This window comes from Pogona vitticeps, chromosome 1, assembly GCF_051106095.1.
Source record: "Pogona vitticeps strain Pit_001003342236 chromosome 1, PviZW2.1, whole genome shotgun sequence".
NCBI classification, from domain to species: domain Eukaryota; kingdom Metazoa; phylum Chordata; class Lepidosauria; order Squamata; family Agamidae; genus Pogona; species Pogona vitticeps.
In genome coordinates, this window is record NC_135783.1 from 130,422,710 (window position 1) to 130,448,412 (window position 25,703).

The window sequence follows — 25,703 nt, forward strand, 5'->3', positions numbered from 1 at the left end:
ATCTAAAAGAAGAGCCACAAGTACTGAGATCTCAAGCTGTATAGAACTTTCCCAGTCATCACTAACACCTTGAACTGAGACCAAATGGATCACCAACCAGTGCAGTTCCCTCAAAACCAGTATACCACAGCTTTTCTATGATGTCATGAACAACTTTCTGGATGTCACATTTTCCAGTAGCTGCAGATTTCATGTGATCCTTAAGAGCAGCCCTAACTAGGCCACACTGCAGTGGTCTTGGTGAATGAAGTTCATCAAAATCACTGCAAACTGCCAAGGTCATTTAAGCATACAGTGACAAAGACAATCCAGTTTTTACTCCAAGACTGCAACTCCTAAGTTATTCATCTCCTCCTTCAGCAAAAATATGGCCCCATCTAATGCAGGTAGATTCGCAGTCTTGGAACCATCAATCCACAGAGGTTCCATTACACAGCTAGCTGTACATAAGGTTAACCATTAATCTTCAGGATGGAGTTCTGGATTGCTTCTGCAAATGAGATGAAATGTTCAAGCAACTCTTCAAGAGTTATTAGTCAGCACCAGTACATGTATCCCCTCATGTAAAGTTTTTTTTATTCCACTATGCATGACTCAAATGAGATGAGGCCTTTCCAGCCTTTAAGATCTTATCTTTGTTCTATTGCCATCACAGACACCTTTGATGAGGATGTAACAGAGGCCGCTCTCTGTGGCTGCTCGCAGGTTGTGAAATGCTCTCTTTTGGGAGGTTAGGTCGGCCCCCCTCCTTTTTATCCTTCTGCCTACAGCTGAACACCCACCTTTCCAGGCAGGCTTTTAATAACTATGCTGGTTTCACCTGCCCCCCCCATGTGTTTTTAAAGTTTTAAATGCTTATACATTAATTTATGGATTTTTAAAAGTGCTATTATTTTAAAACTGTAATTTATTGTGCTTTTAGTGTAATTTTTTTTTTTAACATTGTGAGCCACCTAGAGTTTCCTCCACAGGAGAAAGGCAGCCTTCAAATGATAAAATGTTTCGAAATTATTGAATTAATGTAACAATGCTCACTTACTAATTTCCCATCTGAACAGCTATTCTTCTTGACTAGCTTTAAGTCCAGAGGTATACTAAAATAAGTGGAGGATGGTGAATAAAACCAGAGAATGTGTTTATTTTATGTTTCCTACTGAAATGAAAATTACTAGAAGGTTTTTTAAGGTAAACAATTCCAGAACACATTCCCCCCAAAATAAAACCCAACAATAATCAGTATCTATCAATGCCCTTCAGCCTCTTACACTATCCTATTCTATGCCCTTTTATTAACTCAGATCCTGTCCTGTCTGATTTCATTCACAGCTCTGTGCTCTGTTCGAGCACACATGTATGGCCACATTGGAATGATACATATTCAAAAACCAAGGCTCTTCCTCATCTGTCTACTACATAATAGCGTCAAATAGTTTTGACACTAATATGATTACAAAATGGCCTGCAGTTGGGATTTAAAATTTGGACAATGCATTTTCACAGTGTTTTTCTTTCAAATCAGACTCTGTACAATCGCAAATATGAAGGTTTATTTATGATTATGATCCTTGAACTCCAGTACTAGCATCAAAAAAATCTAAACTTCAATGACTATAAACATATTGGATGCGATTTTGAGTAGCGAATAGTTCAAGCGTACACAAAATGAGTACAACTCACGAGGATCATTATTTTCCCAATCCATCCAGTGTGTTTAGTCCCAGAAAGAGAGCCAGATGGAAAATCTGACTGCTGTAAATTCCACAGCTGTGCCTGTCATTTCCAGGACTGTTTTGTTAGTCTCATATATGTTTGTTAACAGCCTAAGGCTATTAAATTCATCAGCCCTCAGTGCATTCTTATGATTACCAGTTGGGTCTCAGATAATATCACTAGCATCCTGGAGACAATTAAGGATTTCCAAATACAATGACAACACACCCACACACAATCATTCCATCTTCTGAATTTAAGGAAAACAAATGAATTGTTTGTTTTAAAAAACAAACAATGAAATTTGCCACTTTTCTAGAAAGAAAGAACATCTGATGGACTAGACGCTATCTTTTGTATTGTTTCTTCTTTAAAGAAGGTGAAAAAATAAACTATCACAGCTGAGTATCAAAGAGAATAGAGTTTGCAAAAACTTCTGGAGTGAGGCCCAAGGGGTGAAGTGTAGCAGCAGAATAGAAGCTGCCTCAGTTAGTGCTGGTGTGATTTTGACAAATGTGGAAAATAATGCTGCCTGAACAAGATGCATTAGACATGATGACATAGTCTACTCCAAAGGGGAAAGGAACTGCATTTAAAATGGCGCAAAAGTCTGTCTCTAAATGTGAATCAGAACCTTGAAATTCAGAACAAGCTCTCAGGGCAGTGTTTTAATATTTATCCACTTTCTCTAGAAAAGTCTGAGGATTCACAGAACTGTTTCCCTCACCACTAAGATAGGTGTCTGGAATGTGGCTACACAAAGAACAGAAGCCAAATGGAATGCTAAAATGGTTTACCCAAAACTGGACAGAAATCAGAAGTAGAGTTGAGAGGCATTTCCATACTGGGTGGCACCAAAGCCCCAAACTCTAGACAACTTCTCGCAGTGGTTTCACATGTATGGTAAACAGCATTGGGGGGGGGGGATGCTGAGAGACTACACAGAGCGATGGTCAGAACACCAAACAGGAATTCCTCAGCACCACCTTCTGAGCTCACACTGACAGAAAGGACCAGAGCTATTATAAAACAGTGCTTCCATCCCAAAAAGGCAACCCAGAACAATATAACAGTTGATAGCACCAAACATTATGAAATGTGCCATAGAACCAACAGACATTCCCTCATCATGGTGATCAAAACTGCCTCCATCCCATAGCCAGATGTGAAGCCAGACTGAAATGGATCTAGACATCTATCTCATCCAGCAATATATCTTATTTTTTAATTCAATTTTTATCCCACTCCCGTTAGTGACACAGCACTACTCCAGTGTACACACACACACACACACACACAAGCCCCAAACCTGCCAGTCACTGAATAATTAGCACTCAACCCTTGTCTTTGCGTTCTCTTTCCCCCTCTCTCCCCCTCTTTGGGGCTTTCTAGTCCACAGTGCCAGAGGTGAAACTGGAAACCAGCCATCTCGGAACAGATTTTGCAGTCCTGGTTTAGGAGCTTGCTTTAAACAAAGAAACTGGCGTCCACATTTGGCCATAGATTTTGGAAGGTTCTTTTTTTTTTTCTGTACCACTCCCAGCATGATAACTCAGGCAGAGTCAAAAGCTAGTTTCTTTGTGTGGGATTTTAGCAGACTAATACATTCGAGATTGTAATAATCCATTACAGTGGCATCAGAGATATTTTTTCCCAACAAATTCTTACTACAGTACTTGTTCTTTCAGGCAGGCTGAAGCTCTATCTTGTACTGGAGAAGTATTCACCATTCCTCTTACCCATTCTGCCTGTCCCTTTGGCTGCTTTTATGAGCAGGAAGAGCAAAGAATCAGCAGAAAAGTGGTAGTTCCCCTTTCCAAGAATTCTGTCCACATTCTCAGTCTGCACAAACTGGAACTTATATGCCTGAGTACAGGACAAGGAGAGCCTGTCTCTATTACATTATCCAAGTCAGAGTGGATTCCAGCAATTTTTATCTGCAAAGTGTTGTGCAAATTCTTCATAGTGGGCTAATTAGTGATCCACATTCTTTTCTTGAGAGATTTTAACCATTCAGAACAGCTCTACTGAATGATTCTATTCAGATTTAACTGTGACAAAAAAGGGGGACTTCTTTGCTGCCATTACAACCATGGAGCAGATCTTCCAACAGGCTCTGGCCTATAGTCTGTCAAACCTGGTATGAATCTTCTTCCATCATCACTCTAAACTCCACCTCATGCATTTCATTACTGTCAGTTCCCTAGTAAACTAGAGAGCAAATGTGGCTCTCTATTCCATGGAAGAGAAGGCTTCAGAGTCCTGGCCATCTCATCATTTCAGAAGTCAACCAAGACTTCTACCAGGATTGGCTGCTGAGGTAAGAGGAAATTTCCAAAGAGCCACCAGGAAACTATTTGGACTTATACTTCTGGGGTGGATTATCTCTGCCTACCTCTGCAGAGGCTCTGAGTTTTAGTAAGTCTAAACTCAATCAAATAATAATCTACCCCTTTCAGTGGAACATAGGGAATCTCTTGATATTTAAATCACCAACAGCAGAAAACAGTAAGAAAAAACAAGGTACACAGTCTGTCCTGCACTTGGGCCAAACCCCTGGTTGTCATGGAGGACACTGCATCCTAAGCTACTCCTGTTCAGTATGGACACTGAAATTTCCCAGCATGACAACTCAAGGAGATTCCAGTGTTATATCTGAGACAAACTCAGGAGGAAGATGGCCTCACAGTGGGGGTGGATGGTACTATACCAACAGAATCTTTCATTTTGTCCTGGAAACCCACCTTTAGATACATACACTCTAACCAGCAAACTGACACCTGGTCTCTCTCTGTGAGCAGTCACCGGAGACTAAGACAACTCTGCCTGCACCACCCTTGCCTAGCTGTTCTACTTCACAGAAAACCCAGGCAGAAAGAGTTGAGAGAGATTATACTCCCCCACTTCATCCCAACCCAGATGTCTGTGGTGCAGGCCAGGTCAGCCTACTCATCCAGGATCAAATCAGTTGTTTTGTTATTCATTGACCTGACATTAAGAAACAACATTTTCAACCCTCCTAACTGATATATTGGCACACATAAGAGCTAATTCTTCTGTGAGCCAAGTATTTGCATTCTAAAATACATGAGGTCTTTATATTTTGTTTAAAGCACCAAGCTTTTGTTTTTGTTATTTTGGTTAGTGCAACAGAAATCTGTTCAGAGGCTATCATCTGCAAGGGCTAGTTTATTATGACAAGACAATATTTAGGCCATAAAAGATTTTGGTTTTTTAAACAATTAGTAACCAAATGTAGACTATGATCCAGAAACCTGCTGCAAAAGGAGGTTGAGGGAAGCCTGATTCCCCACCCCTCCTTTTGTCACCCAGTCACACAACGTCCAAAAAATGATTCCTCAAGGGGCAGAGGAATCTGCTTAGAGAGGTGAACAGGAGGAGGAGGGAGATCACAGAAAATTGGGAATCCACTCAGTAGGTTCTCTCCCTATCCTGCTAGGGGAACTGTTTCCGAGGAAGCTCTGGGACTGGCAGATAGAAAAGACAGGAAAGAAAATCAGTTTTCCAGAAATCATAAATCCATCCCTTTCTTTTCACTGCCTGCCCTGCTCCAACGCTTTTATCCTTTCAACTATATAATGGGAAGGGGCAGAAATTTTAACAGGGCATCCAAACACCATGCTGCAAATGTTTTAAAGATTTATCTGCTACTCCCCTCGCCTTAGAATATTTCATGCAATAAAATCCTGGAGCCCATGTAACTAGGGCTATTTGTAGCAATCATGTCTATATCAGCAGGGGAGCAGAAGTGTTTTTCTGACAATCTGCAACAGATTTCACTTTTATGACTGAAATACACCACTGGAGTACAGTATTCACAATTTGGACACAAAGAGAAGAACTCCTACATGAGTATCAATGGACCTTCTGTGTCACCCTAAGCACTGATGAATCCACATAACAAAGTTCATGCTCTGGACACAAAAGCAACACAGAAACTGTGCAACAATAACATAAATCACTATGTGTCAGAAATGTCCAGCCTGCTGGAGCAAAAACAGTGATGAGTTTACAACCGGGTAAAGATTCTTTTGTTCACCAACCATCCCACCCAAGCTGTGACTTGCAGCAGCTGATTACCAAATTAGATATCTAAAGAGTCAAAGGTTCCCCACCTCTTGTCTACACAAATGCCAAGTGCCTCCTACCTGTGAGTGTCAATGGTCACAAATTTATCATATGGTTTTATGGAGAGAAGGCATTTGTTCAGTTTCATCACAACACCATTCACTTTAATCCCACCATCAGCCTAATCTTAGATGAGGCCACTCAGGAGATTCCATTTCTGGACATTAATGTGTAGCTATACAATGGACATAGTAGTAAGGACCACCTTAATACTGGAAAACTTCTGATTACTGCATATATATACACACACATCCTTCTAATTTTAACCCAGAACATTCTTCCACATTCACTGTCTACAGCAAGCCCTGTGAAAAAACTGCATTTCCTCAGACTTGCCTCATTACTACACTGTTTCTGAAGAAGAAACCAGAGTTTCGGGATGTAAAATGTATATATTTCTGAAATATATATATATACATTTTACATCCTGAAACTCTGGTATATATATAAACACACACACAGTTTCAGGATACAAATACATATGTATCTCCCTTTATTTCAATTTAAAATGCCCAACGTATTTTGGCCTGAATTTTATATATAATTCAGGCCAAAATACATTGGGCATTTTAAATTGAAATAAAGGGAGATACATATATATTTTCATCCTGACACTGTCATTTTTCCTTCAGAATCATATTCACTGGATGTGAAAGTTCCTTTTGTTCCTCACTGCCGTGTGCTGATTAGCTCACCAATAACAGGATGTCTGAGTTATTACCAATCACTGCATTTGTGAATGCCTACTGTGAAGAGGCACATGTAGGAATATCTCTTTGTGCTCCCTGCATTTTGTTTCCCTCTGACTTCACAGTTTGGAAGCCTCCCAGGAAGGCTCCCATATGTACATACAGGTCTACAGTTACAGGTATAACAAATATTTAATACATTTCTTGAAGTCGACTGCAATCCACAAAAGCCTAACCAATAAGACAAATGTTAGTTGTTTGAGATGTCACAAGACTCCTTATGGTTTGTGCCAGAAATGCAGTGACTTATTTCCTGCAGTGATTCCACATTTCTAGCCTCTCCACAGACTACAGGATAGTCAAAGCCCTAGCTCTATTATTCCGCAAGTTTTCTGCAAGACTTTCTCTCATCTAACAACTTAAGTGGTAAACTTATTCAACTCAATAGGTGGCTTGCATCATACTTTTCCCTGGTGAGTATAAGTGACTGACATATGCCTAATCAGGGTTCTACCTATGGTTCTCAATGCCCTGAAGCTTCCAAGGAATTCTTAAATTTAAGACCAATTCAAGATGGTCCTTTTACACTTGAGAACGAACAGTGCATTTTGTTCCTCACAGTGCAGGCCCTACACATTCTAGGCATTATGAAAACAGATGAACACAACACATACTAAGTGATGAGAGCTAACACCTCTGTCAAATTAAAACACTGTTAATAATAACTAAGCTCACAGAATGACAAATGTCATTTTGTTTCTCCTCTGATTCAATGGTGGTTATAGTATGCTCTGTAGACAACAAATTCAAACAGAATCATCAGAGCAACATGTGATGATGAAGCAGAGAGAGAGCAACACCTTCCTTTTCCAAAAAGAAGAACTACTGCACACTTGAAAGGAGACACTTCTGCAAATATATGTGCATATATGTTTGTGTGTGTGTGTGTGAGAGAGAGAGAATGTGAGTCATTTATATGGATAACTCAAATTTCCACCAAAATGATTCCTTCACAGCCTTGATTGTTTGATTGTTGAAACACAGAGATGCAGACATAGCAAAGCAACCAGCTACCAAGTCTACCTCTGAGGCACACGATGAGGAATGATGTCGTTCTGATGGTCTGGTCCCACTCATGGGAGGAAAACTGGATGTGAAGCAAGTTGTGGTTATATACGTTCCAATTTAGCTTTCACAAAAGATAATAAACGAAAGGTTTAGCTAAGACTGAAAGAACTCTAGGATTTTCAATAGTTGTGGGGTAGGCACTCAATCACAGAAGTCATAGCTTTTGGGTTTACCTGTTGCACATTTTTTTTAAAAAATCAAGGTTGCTTTAACTAGTGTTGTTTTTCAAGCAAACAAGAACAAACCCCATGAATACCTCAGTTCTTATAAACCTGCCCTTCCACAACCTGTCATGTAACAAAAACCAGAACACAAGATTCATTTTGAAGTACTCTCCAGACAGCCAAAAAAACCAGAAATATTCTTTTTCTTCCTGTGCCCATAACGCTAAAATCCCACCATTTTCACTACTCCAGTAACAAGACATCTTGCATGTCTGAAAGCTTTTCTGAAGGTTTCGAGTAAACACATCCTCTCCACCGCACCCTACCCCCATCCCAGCCCCCACTAAGGAATAATGAAATTTCTCAGTGTTATGTGTTACAACTGTGTTTAGAGATTACATAAGGCACGGAAGAGAAAGGGAAAGCATGTGGTGGGAACAACTGTATCCTTGCAGCTGTCAAGGACCGATGAAAGGGAACCTGCAGACCCTCAGGTTTCTCCAGTTTCCAAACCATTACACCCTTGGGTCTTAAATGTCCATTCGATTTGCTTTTCAAAAGGAACCAGCTGGCTCTTAGCAACAGTAGTCGCCCCAGAGCAACAAGAATCCAAACCTGGCAACCAATGAGAACGAGCAATTCCCCTCCCCCCCAAAAAAACATTTGAGACATTCCATTTCAGCTGAGCCAGCGTTTGCTGGGCTGCTTTGAAATGTATGCTCCTAATTAAATGCAGTAAAACGGTCCGCTTATCCCCACCTTCTCTGAAGTTCTAATTGAAACAATGGCGAAGAGGCCTTTTTATTTGGCGAAATGTTGTGCTGTAGCTGGTTGGCTTGTTTGAAGAGGGAGAAAGGGTCATGAGGTACCACATTTTAGCCAAGGCTTTGCAAACGCAACCATACATCTCTTTTTGTGTATATGGAGGAGGGAGGGACGGCTTCAAACTTGCCTGGAGAAGCTCGCACACTTTTTCTGCTTACTTCTGATACAGAATTGACTGAGAATGAAAACTGGAGCGCCAGAATTACGTTTATGAAGTGGGACTGAGGAATGCCACAACGCCAGCTTTAAATACTGACTCACAATTCAGCCATAAGTAGAGTAATAAAATACATTCTGTATGTTTGGTATATATATAAAACAGGTTTACCAAACATACTGGATTGAATCTAGACTTACACTGTATGCAGTTCCACTGGCATTAGAATGGTGATTCCTGTCCCACCCCCCAATTTCTCCCTTGCCCAGGAATGGTGAGCACTACCTCCCACTCTGTTCCAGAGGGTCTACCAATCTTCCAGAATAGCAAAACCTCTGGTGATAAGGACTGCAAGGGGAAGAGAGAACCAGAGATCACCACTGTCCATATCCCTTTCTCCTCTAGCAAGAAGCCTCATATAGGTGCTGGCTTCCTTCTGCTACTGAAAAGAGTCTTGCCATTTATGGAAGGGCCAATGTGAGTACTGTGTTCAAATGTCCTCAATCAAATCTCTTCTAGGAGTAACTACTAGAGATAGGGCTTTCAGATTTTTTGGACTCTCATTCCAAGAATTCACCCACAATCTAACCCCCAAGCAGAATTCTAGGAGATGGAGTCCGAAAGCAGAAGGTGACACAGGAAAGTTCCATTCCTCCATTGCCCTGGTCCATATGCTTCTCCTTTGAAAAACAAGGGAAATGGCCTGGTGCTCCATAATAGTCTGAAGGCTACTTGGAATTTAAAAGAATTCATGGGTGAGGTAGTTCAATGGGAGGTACAGAGCCTAATGAGCACTGGGACTACCATACTCATGTAACCTTGCAACTCTCCAGCCTTGCCCTCCCAGGGAGCACTGGGTAACCTTTATTTTTCAAAGGAAAAGCACATAAATAAGACTAATGGAAAATTTCCTCTGTCAACCTCAGTTTTGGGGTTCGATCCCCCAGAATTATGCTGGGATACAATTGGCAAGCAGGGTGGGAAACTGATATAGTCTTCGTATCAATTAGTTTGTGATTTATTCTTAAAACTCACATCACACTTATTTCCAAAAGTGCTCACAGGAAAGTCTACCCATCATAAAAAATACCATACAAATATACAGCAAAATAAGATAATAAGCAATATTTATATATCAACATCAAGATTGCTAGCCTAAAGATACACAATAATTTTGAGTACTTGTGCACACACTATCATTAAAAAGAACTGTTGTAAACTTTATATCTTGCAAAGTGAACTCTACAAAAGCAAGGCTTTAGGGCTGGTTTGTGAACTTGGTGAGGATAGGCACCTATCTCTAAAATTTGAGTGGGGGCAGGGAACTGCCCCATTCATGTACTGCTTCAGCATATATAATAAACCAGTGCAAATAAGTACACTGTATGAATCGTGTGTATCTCTAGATCTGTGGCAACCCGTAATGAAGAATCTCAACACGAGTATCTGTTTTCTACAGAAAGAACGTATTTTCTGTTTATGATAGAAGAAAATGCATTTTCTAGAAATTATCTTGAGAGGAACAAACTCAATCTCTTTCAACCCCAGTCCCAAATGCAGGATGCATGTGAAACCAACCCTTTTCAAACAGAGTATCTGGCCATAACAACACACACCTCGTCTGCATCCTGTATGGAATACTATAATGTGCTCTCCATGGGGCTGCCTTTAGAAGGTGTTCAGAAAATTCAGGAGGTCCAGGATGCATTGATTAGATTTTTGATAGGAACTGACTGCAGGAAGAATCAAAAATCTCTGTTTCAACATCTTTGCTGTCTACTGGTTCCTTGACAGACACAATTCAAAGCACTGGTCTTAACCTATAAAGCCCTAAATCAGTGGTCAGGGAACAGGGGTAAATTACCCCAAATGAGGTAAAAATGAAAATTCTGGGGGTAATGAGGACGGTCGCAGCAGGCATTTCACCCCTAGGCATATCATTTCTGACCATGCTGTGTGTAGGCAGGCGTTCCATTGCAGGGGGAGCAAGCCCCGGCAAGGTATTGCACAGGGCACCCGCCTGCCCTCCTCGCCTCCAAAGTGGGGGGAGGGCGGCATACCAGGCCAGCTGGATACTTTGCCTGGCAGATCCCTGGCCGGGGCTCTCCTTCCTGCCCGCGCCCACCCGCCCGGTGCACTGGTGAGGAGGCCTCCTTCCTGCCCTGCCTCACCTGAGCTCATGGCCAGTGGACCTGGCGGCCCTGAAGCACCCGCCTCCCCTCGCCAAGGACGCGCTTTCCCAGCGGTTTTACAGCTCCAGACTGCCTGCCCAGGCAGTGGCCACAGGTCCCAGGTGAGCGCAGAGGTGCGGTGGGGGTTAGCCGCGGACAGCAAGAGCCAAGGGGGGGGGTTAATGTCAACATATATAAATTTTTTTGGGGGGGTAAAAGGTAAAAAAGTTCCCTGACCCCTGCCCTAAATGAATGGGGTCCAGGCTATTTGAGAAACTGTTATCTCTCCATAACAGCCTCCTCATCAACATTTCCTCTAATGTTCAGCCCTGCTGGGCGGGCCTTTGCCCCTCTCGCGCACAACTCCAATCACCCGCAGGTTTCTATCGTGACTAAAACCAAAGGTGCTGAAAACGATGGCAGGTGGTGTATGGAGGAGGGGGAGGCCTGCGCAGAGGGGGGCAGAGCCACGCATGCGGGTGTGCACCTTACGGAGAACCTTGTTCCCCATGCTTTAAGATCTTTAGGTAAAGTTTTACTCTTAGTCCTGCCATCCTCACAGGCATGTTTGGTGCAGACATATGGGAGGTCGTTTTAGTAGTTGCTACTAAGCTATGGAACTCCCTTCCACAAGAAACCAGGCTAGTGCCCTCCCTTTGTCTTTCAGCCAGCAGGCAAAGTCCTTCCTTTTCAGGCAATTTTATTATGTAAACTGCTACTGAAAAAGGGATTTTTAGGGAAGAATTGTTATTTTAACTTTTTAAAATCTGTTTTCAACTTATGTAAAAGAGGGTTTTATTTTGTGCTTTTTAATTACGTATGTTTATTAATAATGTAATATTTATAATTGTTTAATAACTGTATTATATTTTCAAACAATTTGTAAACAGCTCTGAGTCCCTCTACTGGGAGAAAAAGGAGGTAAAAATTCAGTAAATAAGTAAATAAATAAATAGTATTGTGATAAAAAGTTGGAGAATAAGCATCCATTATCAAAAGAATTAAGCAGAAGTGTCAAAACAGGAAAACAGGAGACGACAGTTTTGTTTGCTCTTTTGAAACACAAGCCTGATAGTCTGTGCCTGGGATAAGCAGGCCAGGAGAGGGGAGAGAAAATGCCTATTAATTGGTAGGCCATACCATTTGTGCCTTATCTCTGTGAGAAAGGAATCTCCAAGGCCAGAGCTCACTCCTTGGTACTGAGATAATTAGCAAATTATATTTTAAACTGAAGAGAAGGAAGGGGAGAGAAGTTACTGTACTCTTGTTCTTTAAGAAGGTTAACAGCAATTTTATACCTGACTGATGCATCCTCTTGAAGTGTATAGAAAGTGGAATGGCATGTATAGAAATGAGAAGGAAGTTATTTAGTTTTATCCTAGTATCTCTAGAGACTGCTATGCTTATCTGCTGCATGACTTGGACTCTGTGTATGCTCTGGAATCATGCTGAAGTTCTGTCACAATGTATTAGCTTAGGATAGCTAGCTTTCTTGTGTGTGTGTGTGTGTGTGTGTGTGTGTGTGTGTGTGTGTGTGTGTGTGTGTGTGTCTTTTGTGGGAACTGCTCTGGAAGTGTTCTTGTCTCAAACATTTTTTGAATGCTTATTTGCTCTATAGCTTTTTAAATGTTTCTGCAACATTTGAAAATATTTGGAAACTTTTGTTCTTTTTGACTCCTCCCCCCCCCATCTTTAACAGAATATACAATTTGACAGCTATTTTGTTAATTTGGAAATAAGAGAATTATTGGTACTGAGGACAAGTTTTGCCTTGATCACCTACTGGATACCTGTGTTGCAGAGTTGGCGTGAGACCCAAAAACAGTTAGCCTTGGATTTTAGAACAGTCAGAATGATTGGAAATGTTGGGGAGGGTACAAGGCAAGAAAATTTTCCCCAGCCATCAGCACATCTGGTCTTCCTGGAACTGACCCACACCAGAAATGTCTCAGATGTGTGGCTAAGTGGTTAGTGTGGGCTTGTCTGATCTGGCCTAATCCTGACAAAGAACACACAGAGACAACACTGTAGATGTAAAAAGCAAATTATTTTCTACACAAAGAGAAGACAAAAATGTTCATAAGACCTGTAAAGGAAGTCATATTGTATATAAATGAAAGTGCACAAAAAAGGGCTATGCCCTAACTCCAACTCCTACTATCAGTTTTCAAACACTGATCGTAACATGCACTAGACTAGGGCCTAAACATATATAAGCAACCCTCATATACGCCAATTCTGAAAAGAATGTTACAGTGAAAGTGTGGAAGTTTGAAAAGTGCTGCAAAAGACTACTGTGAACAGCAAAAGTGAGCAGATATGCAAGAGATTCTGCAGTTACATTGCAGCTGGAAAGGAAGATTGCAACAAATAGCAATAAAGGTAAGTGTACATGAACAGAACAGCATGGCATATGAAATAAAACTAAGTCTTACAGATAAAATAAGTCCAACTAAAGAAGAAAGATATGATACACTCACTATCAACAAGACAAAATATGGACCCAACTGCTCCAGAAAAATAAAAAGCAAATTGAATCAGTGTCTAAAAAAAAGAAGCAGCAGCGTCTTAAAACAAAGGGGTGAAAAAGTAGAACAAAAAAGGACACACTGCAGCAGTGGTTCCCAGCCTTGGATCCCCAGATGTACTTAGACTAAAACTCCCAGAGGCCTTCACTGCTAGCTGTGCTGGCCAGGATTTCTGGGAGTTGTAGTCCAAGAACATCTGGGGATTCAAGGCTGGGAACCCCTGCACTACAGACTATCCAGCCAGCACAGATTAATTTGAATCTGTATATCTAGTGAATTACAGCTGTATCTAGATATAACATTACATGCATATAATCACTGGATTTTTATTTAAATGCACAGCCAAGTCTACACAAAGAAAGATTAAATTCTTCAAAAACACAAAACAACAACAACAACAACAACAACCTCGGAAACTATCATTCACTTAGTGACACTACGTAAAGGAAATCCCAGAAGCTCTTTTTCCATCAGTTAAACATTTCTCACCCAAACAGAAAGCAATTGTCAGGGCCTGTTTTTTGACAAGAGTGAATGGTAGTGAACAGAAGAGGGTATCCTGTAGACCAGGGGTCCCCAACCCCGAGTTCGCAGCCTGGTGCTAGTCTGTGGCCTGGGCAGGACCAGGCCGCAGATGCAGATCTACCGCCCTCCTGCATACACTCTATGCACACCCACCCGAACTCACGGCCCTCCTGCCCGCCCACCCACCCCCACGCGCGGGAGTGCCACGCCCATCCGTGAGTGAGCTCCATGCCTATCTGCGAGCCAGCGCCATGCCCACCTGCGAGCGCACCACACCCATCTGCCCACACGCACCACATTCATCCGTGCATGCGTGAGCACGCGTCCCGCCTGCCCGCGAGCGCAGGGGTTGCCTGCCCCCTGCGCACAGACCCTGCCCCCCAACTGGTCTGCAGTTCAGAAGAGATTGGGGACCACTGCTGTACACCATTTTGGCTGCTGACACTGACGCTGCCAACATTCAGGATGCCCTTCGCAATGCCTTTTGCTTGGCATCCTTCTTCCTGATGGAAATGTTGGCACAATATCGTGCAGCAATATTGGACCATTTCCTTAACTTTTTGATTTGTGGGTGCAGAAGCACAATACAGTGGTGCCTCGCTTAGCGATGTTAATTCGTTCCGCAAAAATCGCTGCAGAACGAAAATGTCGCTATACGATATTAAAAAGCCCATAGAAACACATTGAAACCCCTTCAATGCGTTCCTATGGGCTTAAAACTCACTGTTGAGTGAAGATCCTCAATAGCGCCGCCAATTTCGGTGCCTCTAAAGCGAGGAATCCATCCCTAAACACAGCGGGCAGCCATGTTTTTTCCCAGCAGCCATTTTGAAACCGCCAACCAGCTGGCCAAAAATGAGGGCTTTGAGATGATTACTTCCCTGCGATCATCGCAAAGCGAAAATACCCCACAGCGATCACAAAAACAGCATCGCTAAGCGATTTCTAAACGGAGCGATCGCTAAGCGAGGCACCACTGTATGACACATTCATAAACTGGAAGTTTTGGGGGCAACTGTATTTCTTGGCTTTTTAAAACAGAAGTTTACATGTACATGCACTATACACACATCCCAACAGAAGCTTCCCTCACAGAGAATTATCTAGTGCTAAAGCATCCCAGAAGATGAGCACATGATCTGTAGCAGGGTTGCTGGGAGAGGACAGAAACAAGAACAGCTGGGATGTGGCTGTAGTCCCTCTGTGCCAAAATATTGTGAAGGACTGCTTTGGAATGAAATGGTGAAGCAAAGTAAGTGCAACACATACAGTGAAGAAATATACAGTGGTGCCTCGCATAGCGAGGTTAATCTGTTCCGGATTAACCCTCGCTATGTGAAAACATCGCTGTACAGAACGGGGAAAGCCAGTGGAATGCATTAAACTTAGTGGCTCCAAAACCCACCGTTCAGCGAAGTTTGTCCATAGCCGGCAGCCATTTTCGCACCCTCGGTAAGCGAGGGGAGGGCGTGAAAACGCTGCGTGTGGCCATTTCGGGGCTTCCAGCGGCCATTTTGGAGCCGTCGAACAGCTGATCCACGGCATCGCTTTGCGAAGATCGATAAGCAAAACGCTTACCGATCATCGCAAAGCGATTTTTGGCCATAGGGGCCATCGGTATGCGATCGCATTTGCGATCGCTGAAACCTCCTCGCTATGCGGATTCGTCGTTCTACGGTGCGCTCGTTAAGTGAGGCACCACTGTATATACCCTTTAACCTCTCAGGTAAACTAATATTGCCATGCCTGCTCCACAGAATACAGACCTGAAAGCGATGTTCCAATTTCTAAACTGTTCCTGACACAGATAACCTCAGGAAGAAAAGCTATATAGGACGTAAAGGTCTACATACATGTTACATACAGGTACACGTTTTCCAAAATATATCCTCTCACCTTTTGAAATAAATAGAGAGGCTGGAGTTAGCACAAATTGTCACTGGTAACAAAGGTCAAAATAATCCATACCATGTGAAAGAAAGACAATGAAGAAAAACAGGGACAAAAATCAACTAATTTAAGATGTGGTGTTGGAGGAGAGCCTTACTGATACCACAGACAGAAAGAAAGACAGAAAAGTGACTGCTCAATCAAGTCAAGCCCAAACTCTCACCATACCAAAAATGAGTGAACTGATGATATCCTGTAACAAGAATACAGAACTGACCAGAAAAGACAATATTGCTGGGGAAAGGGAGGAGGGCAGTGGGAAGAGAAAAATACCTAATGTGAGATGCTGTTGGTTTGCAAGATCTGAGCAGAGCTGTTAATGATAAGACATTTTGGATGTTGTTAACTCATATAGTTACAGAAACTTGAATTCAGACTTCCAAAGAATAGCAAGGAGAGACAAGAGGGCCTTCTTAAATGAACAATGCAAAGAAATAGAGGAAGATAACAGAAAAGGAAAGACCAGAGATCTGTTCAGGAAAATTGGACATATTAGAGGAACATTTTGCGCAAAGATGAACATGATAAAAGACAAAAATGGGAGGGACCTAACAGAAGCAGAAGACGTCAAGAAGAGGTGGCAAGAATACACAGAGGAATTATATCAGAAAGATGTGGATATCCCGGACAACCCAGACAATGTAGTTGCTGACCTTGAGCCAGACATCCTGGAGAGCGAAGTCAAGTGGGCCTTAGAAAGCCTGGCTAACAACAAGGCCAGTGGAGGTGATGGCATTCCAGTTGAACTATTTAAAATCTTGAAAGATGATGCTGTTAAGGTGCTACATTCAATATGCCAGCAAGTTTGGAAAACTCAACAGTGGCCAGAGGATTGGAAAAGATCAGTCTACATCCCAATCCCAAAGAAAGGCAGTGCCAAAGAATGCTCCAACTACCGTACAATTGCACTCATTTCGCACGCTAGCAAGGTTATGCTCAAAATCCTACAAGGTAGGCTTCAGCAGTATGTGGACCGAGAACTCCCAGAAGTACAAGCTGGATTCCGAAGAGGCAGAGGAACTCGAGACCAAATTGCTAACTTGCGCTGGATTATGGAGAAAGCCAGAGAGTTCCAGAAAAATATCTACTTCTGCTTCATTGACTATGCGAAAGCCTTTGACTGTGTGGACCACAGCAAACTATGGCAAGTTCTTAAAGAAATGGGAGTGCCTGACCACTTTATCTGTCTCCTGAGAAACCTATATGTAGGACAGGAAGCAACAGTTAGAACTGGTCATGGAACAACTGAGTGGTTCAAAATTGGGAAAGGAGTACGGCAAGGCTGTATATTGTCCCCCAGCTTATTTAACTTATATGCAGAATACATCATGCGGAAGGCTGGACTGGAAGAAACCCAAGCCGGAATTAAGATTGCCGGAAGAAATATCAACAACCTCCGATATGCAGATGATACCACTCTGATGGCAGAAAGTGAGGAGGAATTAAAGAACCTTGTAATGAGAGTGAAAGAGGAGAGTGCAAAAAACGGTCTGAAACTCAACATCAAAAAAACTAAGATCATGGCCACTGGTCCCATCACCTCCTGGGAAATAGAAGGGGAAGATATGGAGGCAGTGTCAAATTTTATCTTCCTGGGCTCCATGATCACTGCAGATGGAGACAGCAGCCCTGAAATTAAAAGGCGCCTTCTTCTTGGGAGGAAAGCGATGACAAATCTGGACAGCATCTTGAAAAGCAGAGACATCACCTTGCCAACAAAAGTCCGAATAGTCAAAGCTATGGTTTTTCCTGTCGTGATGTATGGAAGTGAGAGCTGGACCATAAAGAAAGCAGACCGCCGAAGAATTGATGCCTTTGAATTGTGGTGCTGGAGGAGGCTCTTGAGAATCCCCTGGACTGCAAGGAGAACAAACCTATCAGTTCTAAAGGAAATCAACCCTGAGTGCTCACTGGAAGGACAGATCCTGAAGCTGAGGCTCCAGTACTTTGGCCATCTCATGAGAAGAAAAGACTCCCTGGAAAAGACCCTGATGTTGGGAAAGTGTGATGGCAAGAGGAGAAGGGGACGACCGAGGATGAGATGGCTGGACAGTGTCTGCGAAGCAACCAACATGAACCTGACACAACTCCGGGAGGCAGTAGAAGACAGGAGGGCCTGGCGTGCTCTGGTCCATGGGGTCACGAGGAGTCGGACACGACTAAACGACTAAACACAACACACAACTCATATAGTCACCACAAATCAGAAGTGACTTGATGGCACAACATCTCTGGAGTCTTTTTCTTATCAGACAATTGAATAGTGACAAGATGAGTGGAGTGGTTGAAATATGACAGGATACAGACACCAACGCTCTGCTTACATTGAGCAAGACCATCCCCAACCACAAAGCAAAAAAAAAAAAAAAAAAAAAAAAGCAAGTTCACAACTTAAATGAGTGAGCTTCTGAATATTGGTTCTCCATTATTTTTTAAAATATCTTGAAATCCCTCACCCAGCACCAATGCCAGTTTGGCTAGGAAGGAGTTAAAACTTTATCTTCTGGAGAGTCAGCTAATTTGGCCCTGACTGACAAAGTCAAAGTTCAGACTGCCCCACACCTGGAGCTGAGTTTCCCTTTAAAGATTTGTGTCAGGAATCTGGTCTCAGAAATGTTTTCTGAGGATTGGACTGAAGAAACAAAACTGCTCTGTGCTTTTGTAATGGCAAAATGTCCTTTTTGGAGGACTGTCACTGTGTCACTTTCTTTAAAGCAAGGTGTTTTTTTAAAAAAAAAACTCTTCAAAAAAACTTGTCCTTTCACTCTGTGACCTTTCATTGCCCTTGAAACATCTCCTTTCTCAGGCTGAAAGCTGCAACAATGCTGGTAAGCCTGTACTATACATGTTCAGTTTATAAGAAAGTCATTATTTTATCCTTTTGAAAGGCATTTTTAAGGATCAACGTTTCAGAACCTTCAGCCTGGATTCTTTCCAAAAATATTTTTTTTAAGTGGGTGGACCAACCATTCTCTTTCAAGGTAAGCAAGATCAGGCTTTTCAATTTACGTGAGCTATTTTAAATCTGGCAACATTTTAGACTGTGGTTTCCAGCTCTGGATTCCCAGATGTTCTTGGACTAAAACTCCCAGACATGCAGATTCATTCTTCCAAGCAGACCAATAAAGGCTGCAGCAGGAAGGCAGCAACCTTTTAAGCTTTAGGTAATGCTGCTATCTTTCCTTCCTCAGTCTAATCCTTGCTTTCACCTTTTTGCTAAAGGCTTATTGGTAGGAGTGTGCTTTCAATGGGAGTTTGAAATGAGATTGGAAGAGCAGTAAATACTGGTTTCACATGATACTTCATTTTACTGCCCCACACAGCAAAAATTGCCTACTGCAGATGAGTACTGGCTTCAGGAAAACAATGGATTTTCTTAATCTCCACAGACTTATGTTCCCTTCTACCTCCAGTCAACTGATTATACCAAGCAGAGTTTTATAACTATGTGACATCATATCCCAAGAAGCAATAGCAGGCCAAGGATTTTAGGTAAGTTTTAGGTTAGTTTAGTTTTTGGCTGTTGCTCTTACTTAATGATCCTGCTTATTCTTCATTTTAACTAATGTTAGATTGCACATTCCTCCACACAGGCTTTCTCTTGAGGTTTGCTCATGTTAATCTGTCAAACATCTACACCAGAGTGGGAAATGGTGATCCTCCAGAAGTTTTTGGACTGTAACCCCCATGATCCCTCACCACTGCCTATGCGGCCAGTGGTCGATGGAGGTTAAAGACCAAGAACACCTGGAGGGTCATAGTTGCTCACTCTAGATACACAAAATTAAGAAAAATCATACGTCCCCTCAAACCCATGTGCAGGTGCCTAGAATGGGTTACCTTACATGACCATGTCTCTCTGTATAACAGGCATTTCCTACAGTGGGGTCTTGACTTGAGAACTTAATCCGTATTGGAAGGCGGTTCTCAAGTCAAAAAGTTCTCAGGTCAAATCTGCATTTCCCATAGGAATGCATTGAAAACCATTTGATCCATATCTGCTCTCTTCCGTCCATAGAAACTAATGGGAAGCTGCTATTCTGCCTTCGACCACTAGAGGGGGATATTTTGTTTCTTTTTTTCTTAGGTCAAGAAAGGTTCAGGGAAGGCAGGGAAAATACAGTCCGGGCAGTACAGTACCAGGCAGTCTGAAGACTGTCTCCCAATCCACTCTCTAAACGCTGAGAGGAGTGAGGAAGCACACAGGCACCCTTTTCACTGGCCAACAGTTAACTGAAAGTTCAAATTTTGCACTTTCCCTGCCTCCCACGTGGTTTTTTTTCAGTTCTTAACTCAAATCTAAGTATGTAAGTCAAGTCAATATTTTCCTATGAGAGTGGTTCTTAAGTCAAAATGTTCTTAACTCGAGCCGTTCTTAAGTCAAGACCCCACTGTATCTCCTTCCCATCTCCTATCCAGTCTACCATATACCCCAAATCTGTGCCAAAGCAGACTGATGAGGGTGAGCATGAGAAAGGAGAATTTTCTCTAGTGATAGGTACCATTCTATCAGATGATGGACACAATTGTACCCATTGTCTTCCTGTTCTTATGGCATATCGTAGTGGAGCATGTATTATGTTGTGTAATATTGTACAGAGTATATGAATCTTCCTGAAGGAATGGATTTCCTTTCTCTGTACAGGCAGTTGAATGCCACAGTCCTTGAGTCATCCACCATTTCTACTTTATGTAAACATCGTCATCTCTTCTCAGCCCAGTACATGCCATTCTTCACAACACACGGACCAAAAAATGTCTCTACACAGAAAAGAAACAACAAGGAGACAGAAAGAAAAAATGTGGCCTGTGGCCCAAGTGTGGCACAACCTTTGAAAACAACAACTCAGCCAAGAGAATATAATACTAGAAATAATAATGTCATATTCACCTATTTTGTACTACTGGCAATTAAATTTGGACTATCAGATGACCTTATCTGAAAGATAAGCTGACTCTTGTTTCAGACTATAAGGCAAATGAATGAGATTGTAAGTGTATGCTCCTAAGCCAGCTATGAGTGTTCTATACAATGAACTATACAGTCCAGAATACATAACAAAAGTTACGATAGCTCTTACTGACTTAAACAAATCAGTCAGACTCTAGGGAAATGGAAAGTCATTGTTCACATCAGGCTTAACAGCCAGTATGAAGAGAATTCCTCCCTAACCTTGATTCAAACAGACATGTTAAAACTTAAGTGCCATGGATAACAGTATGCTATGAAGCCCATGAGCTGCAGTATTTTAAAGCAAACACTTCCCTTTTGCATTTGATATCTGTATTTAAAGCCTCAAACATGTATTGTCATGAATGATAATTTTTAGCTACAGGAAACATCACTCAAGATCATTCATGCAGCAGATTACAAGAACCCTAATCAGTAGAAAAAGTGCTGTGTAAACACACTTCTATCAATTGCAATGCAGTTTTCATTTTTAGTAGAGTTAAAGAGTCTGCTTTAAAGCAAAACATTCTTTTAAGACTTTAAAAGTTTAATTTTTATAGCTGCCTTTTTTCCAGCTAAAAACTGCTTTTATAAACTGTGATCCTACATGAAGTTACCTAGAAATCAGTCTGAAGAAACCCAGATTTACTATATTGATTAGGGTGCTAGTTATTCTTTCCTCATATAAATACTATTATAAGTAAACAAAAAGTTAGCTGAACTGCTGGAACACTCACTTAAAAGAACATTAATACAGTACCACAAATCTAAAAAGTATGTAAGGTTTGTACAGCTGATGTTATTTATGTTATTTAATGGACAAGAGATGAACACCACTTCTGAAAGACATGCCACACACACGTACAATATCACACATACACAATATCAGTGCCAAAACGCAGGCCCTGGTAAATCTCAGGCACCTGGCTGCCTGGAAATTTAAAATGTTTATGCTGGACTGTCTGCTACAAATTCAATGCAAGACTAGTCTACTCTAGCCACCTGAAATAATTTTCTAGACAAATTGTTCAAGTCTTATTTCTACAATGAGGTGGTATGTGTTTCGAGAAAGCAAATACGAATTTCCAGGGTTTTAATTTCATAGGGGAAATCTGCTATATGTTCACATGCATGAAAAGTACATAATCACATAGAGACAAGCAGACAATTGGGTTTTTATGAACCTTTTACTTAAGGTGAAAACCACACCTGATTTCTATCTTTGCTTTACTTTTATTGAGTGGACCTTTGCACTAATGTAAAACTTCAGATAACAAAATAAAGTAATCCCAGACAATTGGATGTACAGTAATAGCTGAGAACAATAAAATCAAGCATTCATGGTAACAGCAGAACTTTCCACTCCCCCTTTGAGTGGCTACCACTGGGTCTGGCACTTGTACATCCTTCACTCTGTGGGCTGGAAGACCTCGATTCATACAAAATACTTGCAGTGATGTCACTGTGGCTCATGCGGTAACACTGAGCATGTCCATAAATCTTTGCCAGATCAAGAGGGCTGTATTCATCTAGTATAATTCGGTACAGGTTTCTCCCTGTAGATTTTTATGGCTATACAAGCTAAAACAAAGAGGAAATATCACTAGGTCTCCTTCACTGATATACAGCTGATGTCACTAATAAGAATAGTTTTTAAACCTGTCACTAGTAGCTGCAGTGGGGAAAGTGAGAATAAAGTTCTACAGAAATCATGAATAAACTCCTATTCAAGCTCTTTGTTAACAAAGCCCAACCACCCTATACAAAATACAAACCACAACTACGTTAACGTCAACAAATCTCATTGTAAGAAGTTTCAGAATAAAATGCAGATGATAAAGGTTCCCAATTAATACATTTTCAGCATATACCAGAAAACCTTTGAGCAACCATTCTCAACTGAATGCAACTGCAGGATGAATGAAGAAGCCACCACAACAAAGAGACTTGGAAAAGCCCCACAACTTATGTTAGTGGTTACATTCCTAAAGCGCACAAAGCCACACAAAGTTCCTGAAGCTGTAAAATCAAACTCTCCAGAACAAGAAGAATAAGAGGGGGTGGGGGAGGAATGGGAGAACATAAGGGAAACAAAACTACTGTCTGATGTGGTTGCTTTTGAAGGAGGCCAGGCGACAGTGCCATTGAGGCCCAAGACATTCTGCTGCCTGAGGCAAAGGACAAGCTGGGTCTCCCTCTCATTCGTAGCACAGATGCCGGACTGCTGGTTCGATCTGTCCTGCTGCCAGGATGCTTCCCACTGCACCTAAGGGTGGCAAGGTGGAGCTGGAAGGGTGCCTCACTGCAACCTTTTTGGGCAAGGCCAGGAGGGGGCTCCTATGGCTTTAGGGGGCACAGGGCGATCTACCCTCCCCTAATCTCCCCCACCTCCTGCCTCCCTCTGGCTGGCTGTCCCAGGGCGAGAACCAAGGAGCCTCCCTGGCGTGAAGGAACACGGCAGGCAACGAGGGAGTGGTGGTGGTGGGGCTGAGGTGCCGGGGTAGGGGAGCGAACAAAAGAAAGGCAGCCAGCGGGGCAGACAGACCGCGGGGGCGAAAAGGGCGTCCGCTTCTCCATCCTCCCCCCCCCCCCAGCCCTGCACAGCCGCAGCCATCACCCCCCACCCCCCTCTGTAGGCTGCAAACAAAGGACTGGTGGGGGGGCAGCCCTTATAGCGGCGCCCTGCTAAGAGCGCCCCCTCCCCGCCCATGGCCAGGTATTTCCGCCGCCACCCCCCCCCAGCCAACCCCCTCCCGACCCATAACCCCCGCCGCCGCCCCCCACTTACAGGATGGTGGTCTGCGGGGCCACGGCGGGGACGCTCTCCAGCATGAGGTGCATGCAGCGCACGGTGGTGCGGAAGCAGAGGCAGCGGCTGGGGCACCACACGCTGCCCCGCTGCGGGGAGGACGGCGGCGGCGGCGGCGGCGGCTGAGGCTGAGGGGAGACGCGAGGCAGAGGGAGGAGGAGGAGGAGGAGAGGGAGGAAGAAGGTGAGGCGGCGGTCGCCCCAGCAGAGCGGGGCTCCGCAGAAGAGCCCGCCGAAGGCAGTGCTCGCCCTGCGCCCGGCCATGCCCGCCAGGCGCCCCGAACAGGAGGAGGAAAGGCGGCGAAGGGGCAAGAACAGGGTCGCCCGAGGCACCGGGGAGGAGGAGGAGGACTGGCCGTCGCAGCGGCCCCGACTCTCGGCTCCTCCTCGGCGGCGTTTGCTTCGGGGGGCTCGAACCGGCAGCGGCGAGGAGGGACGGATGGGGGCTGCCGAGGCGAGCCCGTCCTCAGCGCACAGCCCGAAGGGGGAGGAGAAAAAGAGGGGCCGGCGGCCGAAGGGACCGCCCCGCCCGGCCAGGCAGCCGGCCAGCCCCCTCAGCCCGGAGCTTTCGTTGGCGTCGCTGCCGGTCTGGCTCCGCTTTCGCCTTCGCCGTCCGTGCCCCCAACCCGGGGGAGACCCAGCGGGGGAAATGGCGGGCGCGCTTTTCCCGCCGCCAGCTGTGAGGGGGCTGAAGGGCTGCCTGAAGGAACGGTCTCCGCCGCTCTGCGTTGTCTCGTCTACCTGAGGGAAAACCCAGGGGCCCCCGAAGACACCCCCCCCCCGAGGGGCTCCAGGCACTGTCGGGGACGTGAAGGCGTCGCTTCTTCCTCCTTCCCTCCCCGTTCCAGCCTTCCCTGCCTCCCATTTTCCGAATTGCAGGTCGAGGGAGAAACGGGAGGTTGAGGGGAACCCATCGTTTGGCGCCCTGGAGTCGTCTCTGACTTCAGAAACAGCTTTACCAGTTCCACTACCCCCCCCCCCCCCGGGAGTTTCAGTGGCTGAGCTGGGGATTCGAACCCAGGGCTGCTCAATCTTCGTCTGCTATTCTATCCCCTACACATGCACCACACTCTCTTTATTGACTCTTAGGCCTTCAAAAACAAAGAAATACATTGTTGTGGGTTTTTTAAAAAAAATTGCATTGGGCTCATCGTTCACTATTGATGAACTTTTCATTTATGAGGAATAATTTACGTGCCTGTAGTACCAAAAACATGCTCAGAGGTTCTTTTGCCTCTCAGAAACCACAGACTTCATGAGCACAGTCCCTCCCTGAACTGAAACGTTTCTGATTCAAGATGAATTCTAGTTACACTTCTTGGTGGGATAAGGGGTGACACACAGAAAAGTGGCCAAAGGCTCCGGCACATAACCTTAATTATTAATTAATTAGCAGGCCTCTCCTTTTCACCCAGCTTACTGATCGCAAAGTGGATCTTGGTCTGCCCTATGGAGTTGCCCTTAGACAGCAGCAGCATGTGACGAACATGGGGTGTCGCCACAAAAGTTTGGGGTGAGGCACCCCAGTCTGAATCTGCAAACTGCCATAGGCTTACCAGCGGGCATTCTTAGGAGCAGTTTTGTGAAAGGAAATCTACAAGGCAAATATCTGCCTCAGCAGGTCGCTTTCTCAATATTTTTGGCTGCAGTCCTAATAGCAACGTTTGCTTATTTCTCTGTGGCTCTGCTTCTAGTTCTAACAATATTTCTTATTACTATACAAAAACAAGTGGGCTTTTTAAAAAAAGAAAGCAGCCATTTTAGCCCATCACTGCAAAAATAAGAAAGAGTCTTGTGGCATCTTTCAGGTTAACATGTTTTATCTGGCATATGTTTTAGAACACACATTCTGAGTGATGGCCATAGGGCCCCCTGAGAGACCTGGCACATTTGAGGGGGAGGCACGCACCATCTTACAAGGTTCGTTGTGTGACTTATACACTCCTGG

The 25,703-nt window shown here is 43.5% G+C and overlaps 1 protein-coding gene across 1 annotated transcript in view; it reads right to left on the reverse strand.

The window, feature by feature from the left end:
* The window catches only part of PXDN (peroxidasin), a 100,781-nt gene extending 76,064 nt beyond the window's left edge, over positions 1–24,717 (reverse strand). Inside the window, exon 1 of the mRNA XM_073000947.2 lies at positions 23,736–24,717. Within this exon, the coding sequence (XP_072857048.2) occupies positions 23,736–24,019 (284 nt within the window). The 5' untranslated portion in view covers positions 24,020–24,717. The remainder of the gene's footprint in view (positions 1–23,735) is intronic.
* Between the last annotated feature and the right edge of the window lie 986 nt (positions 24,718–25,703).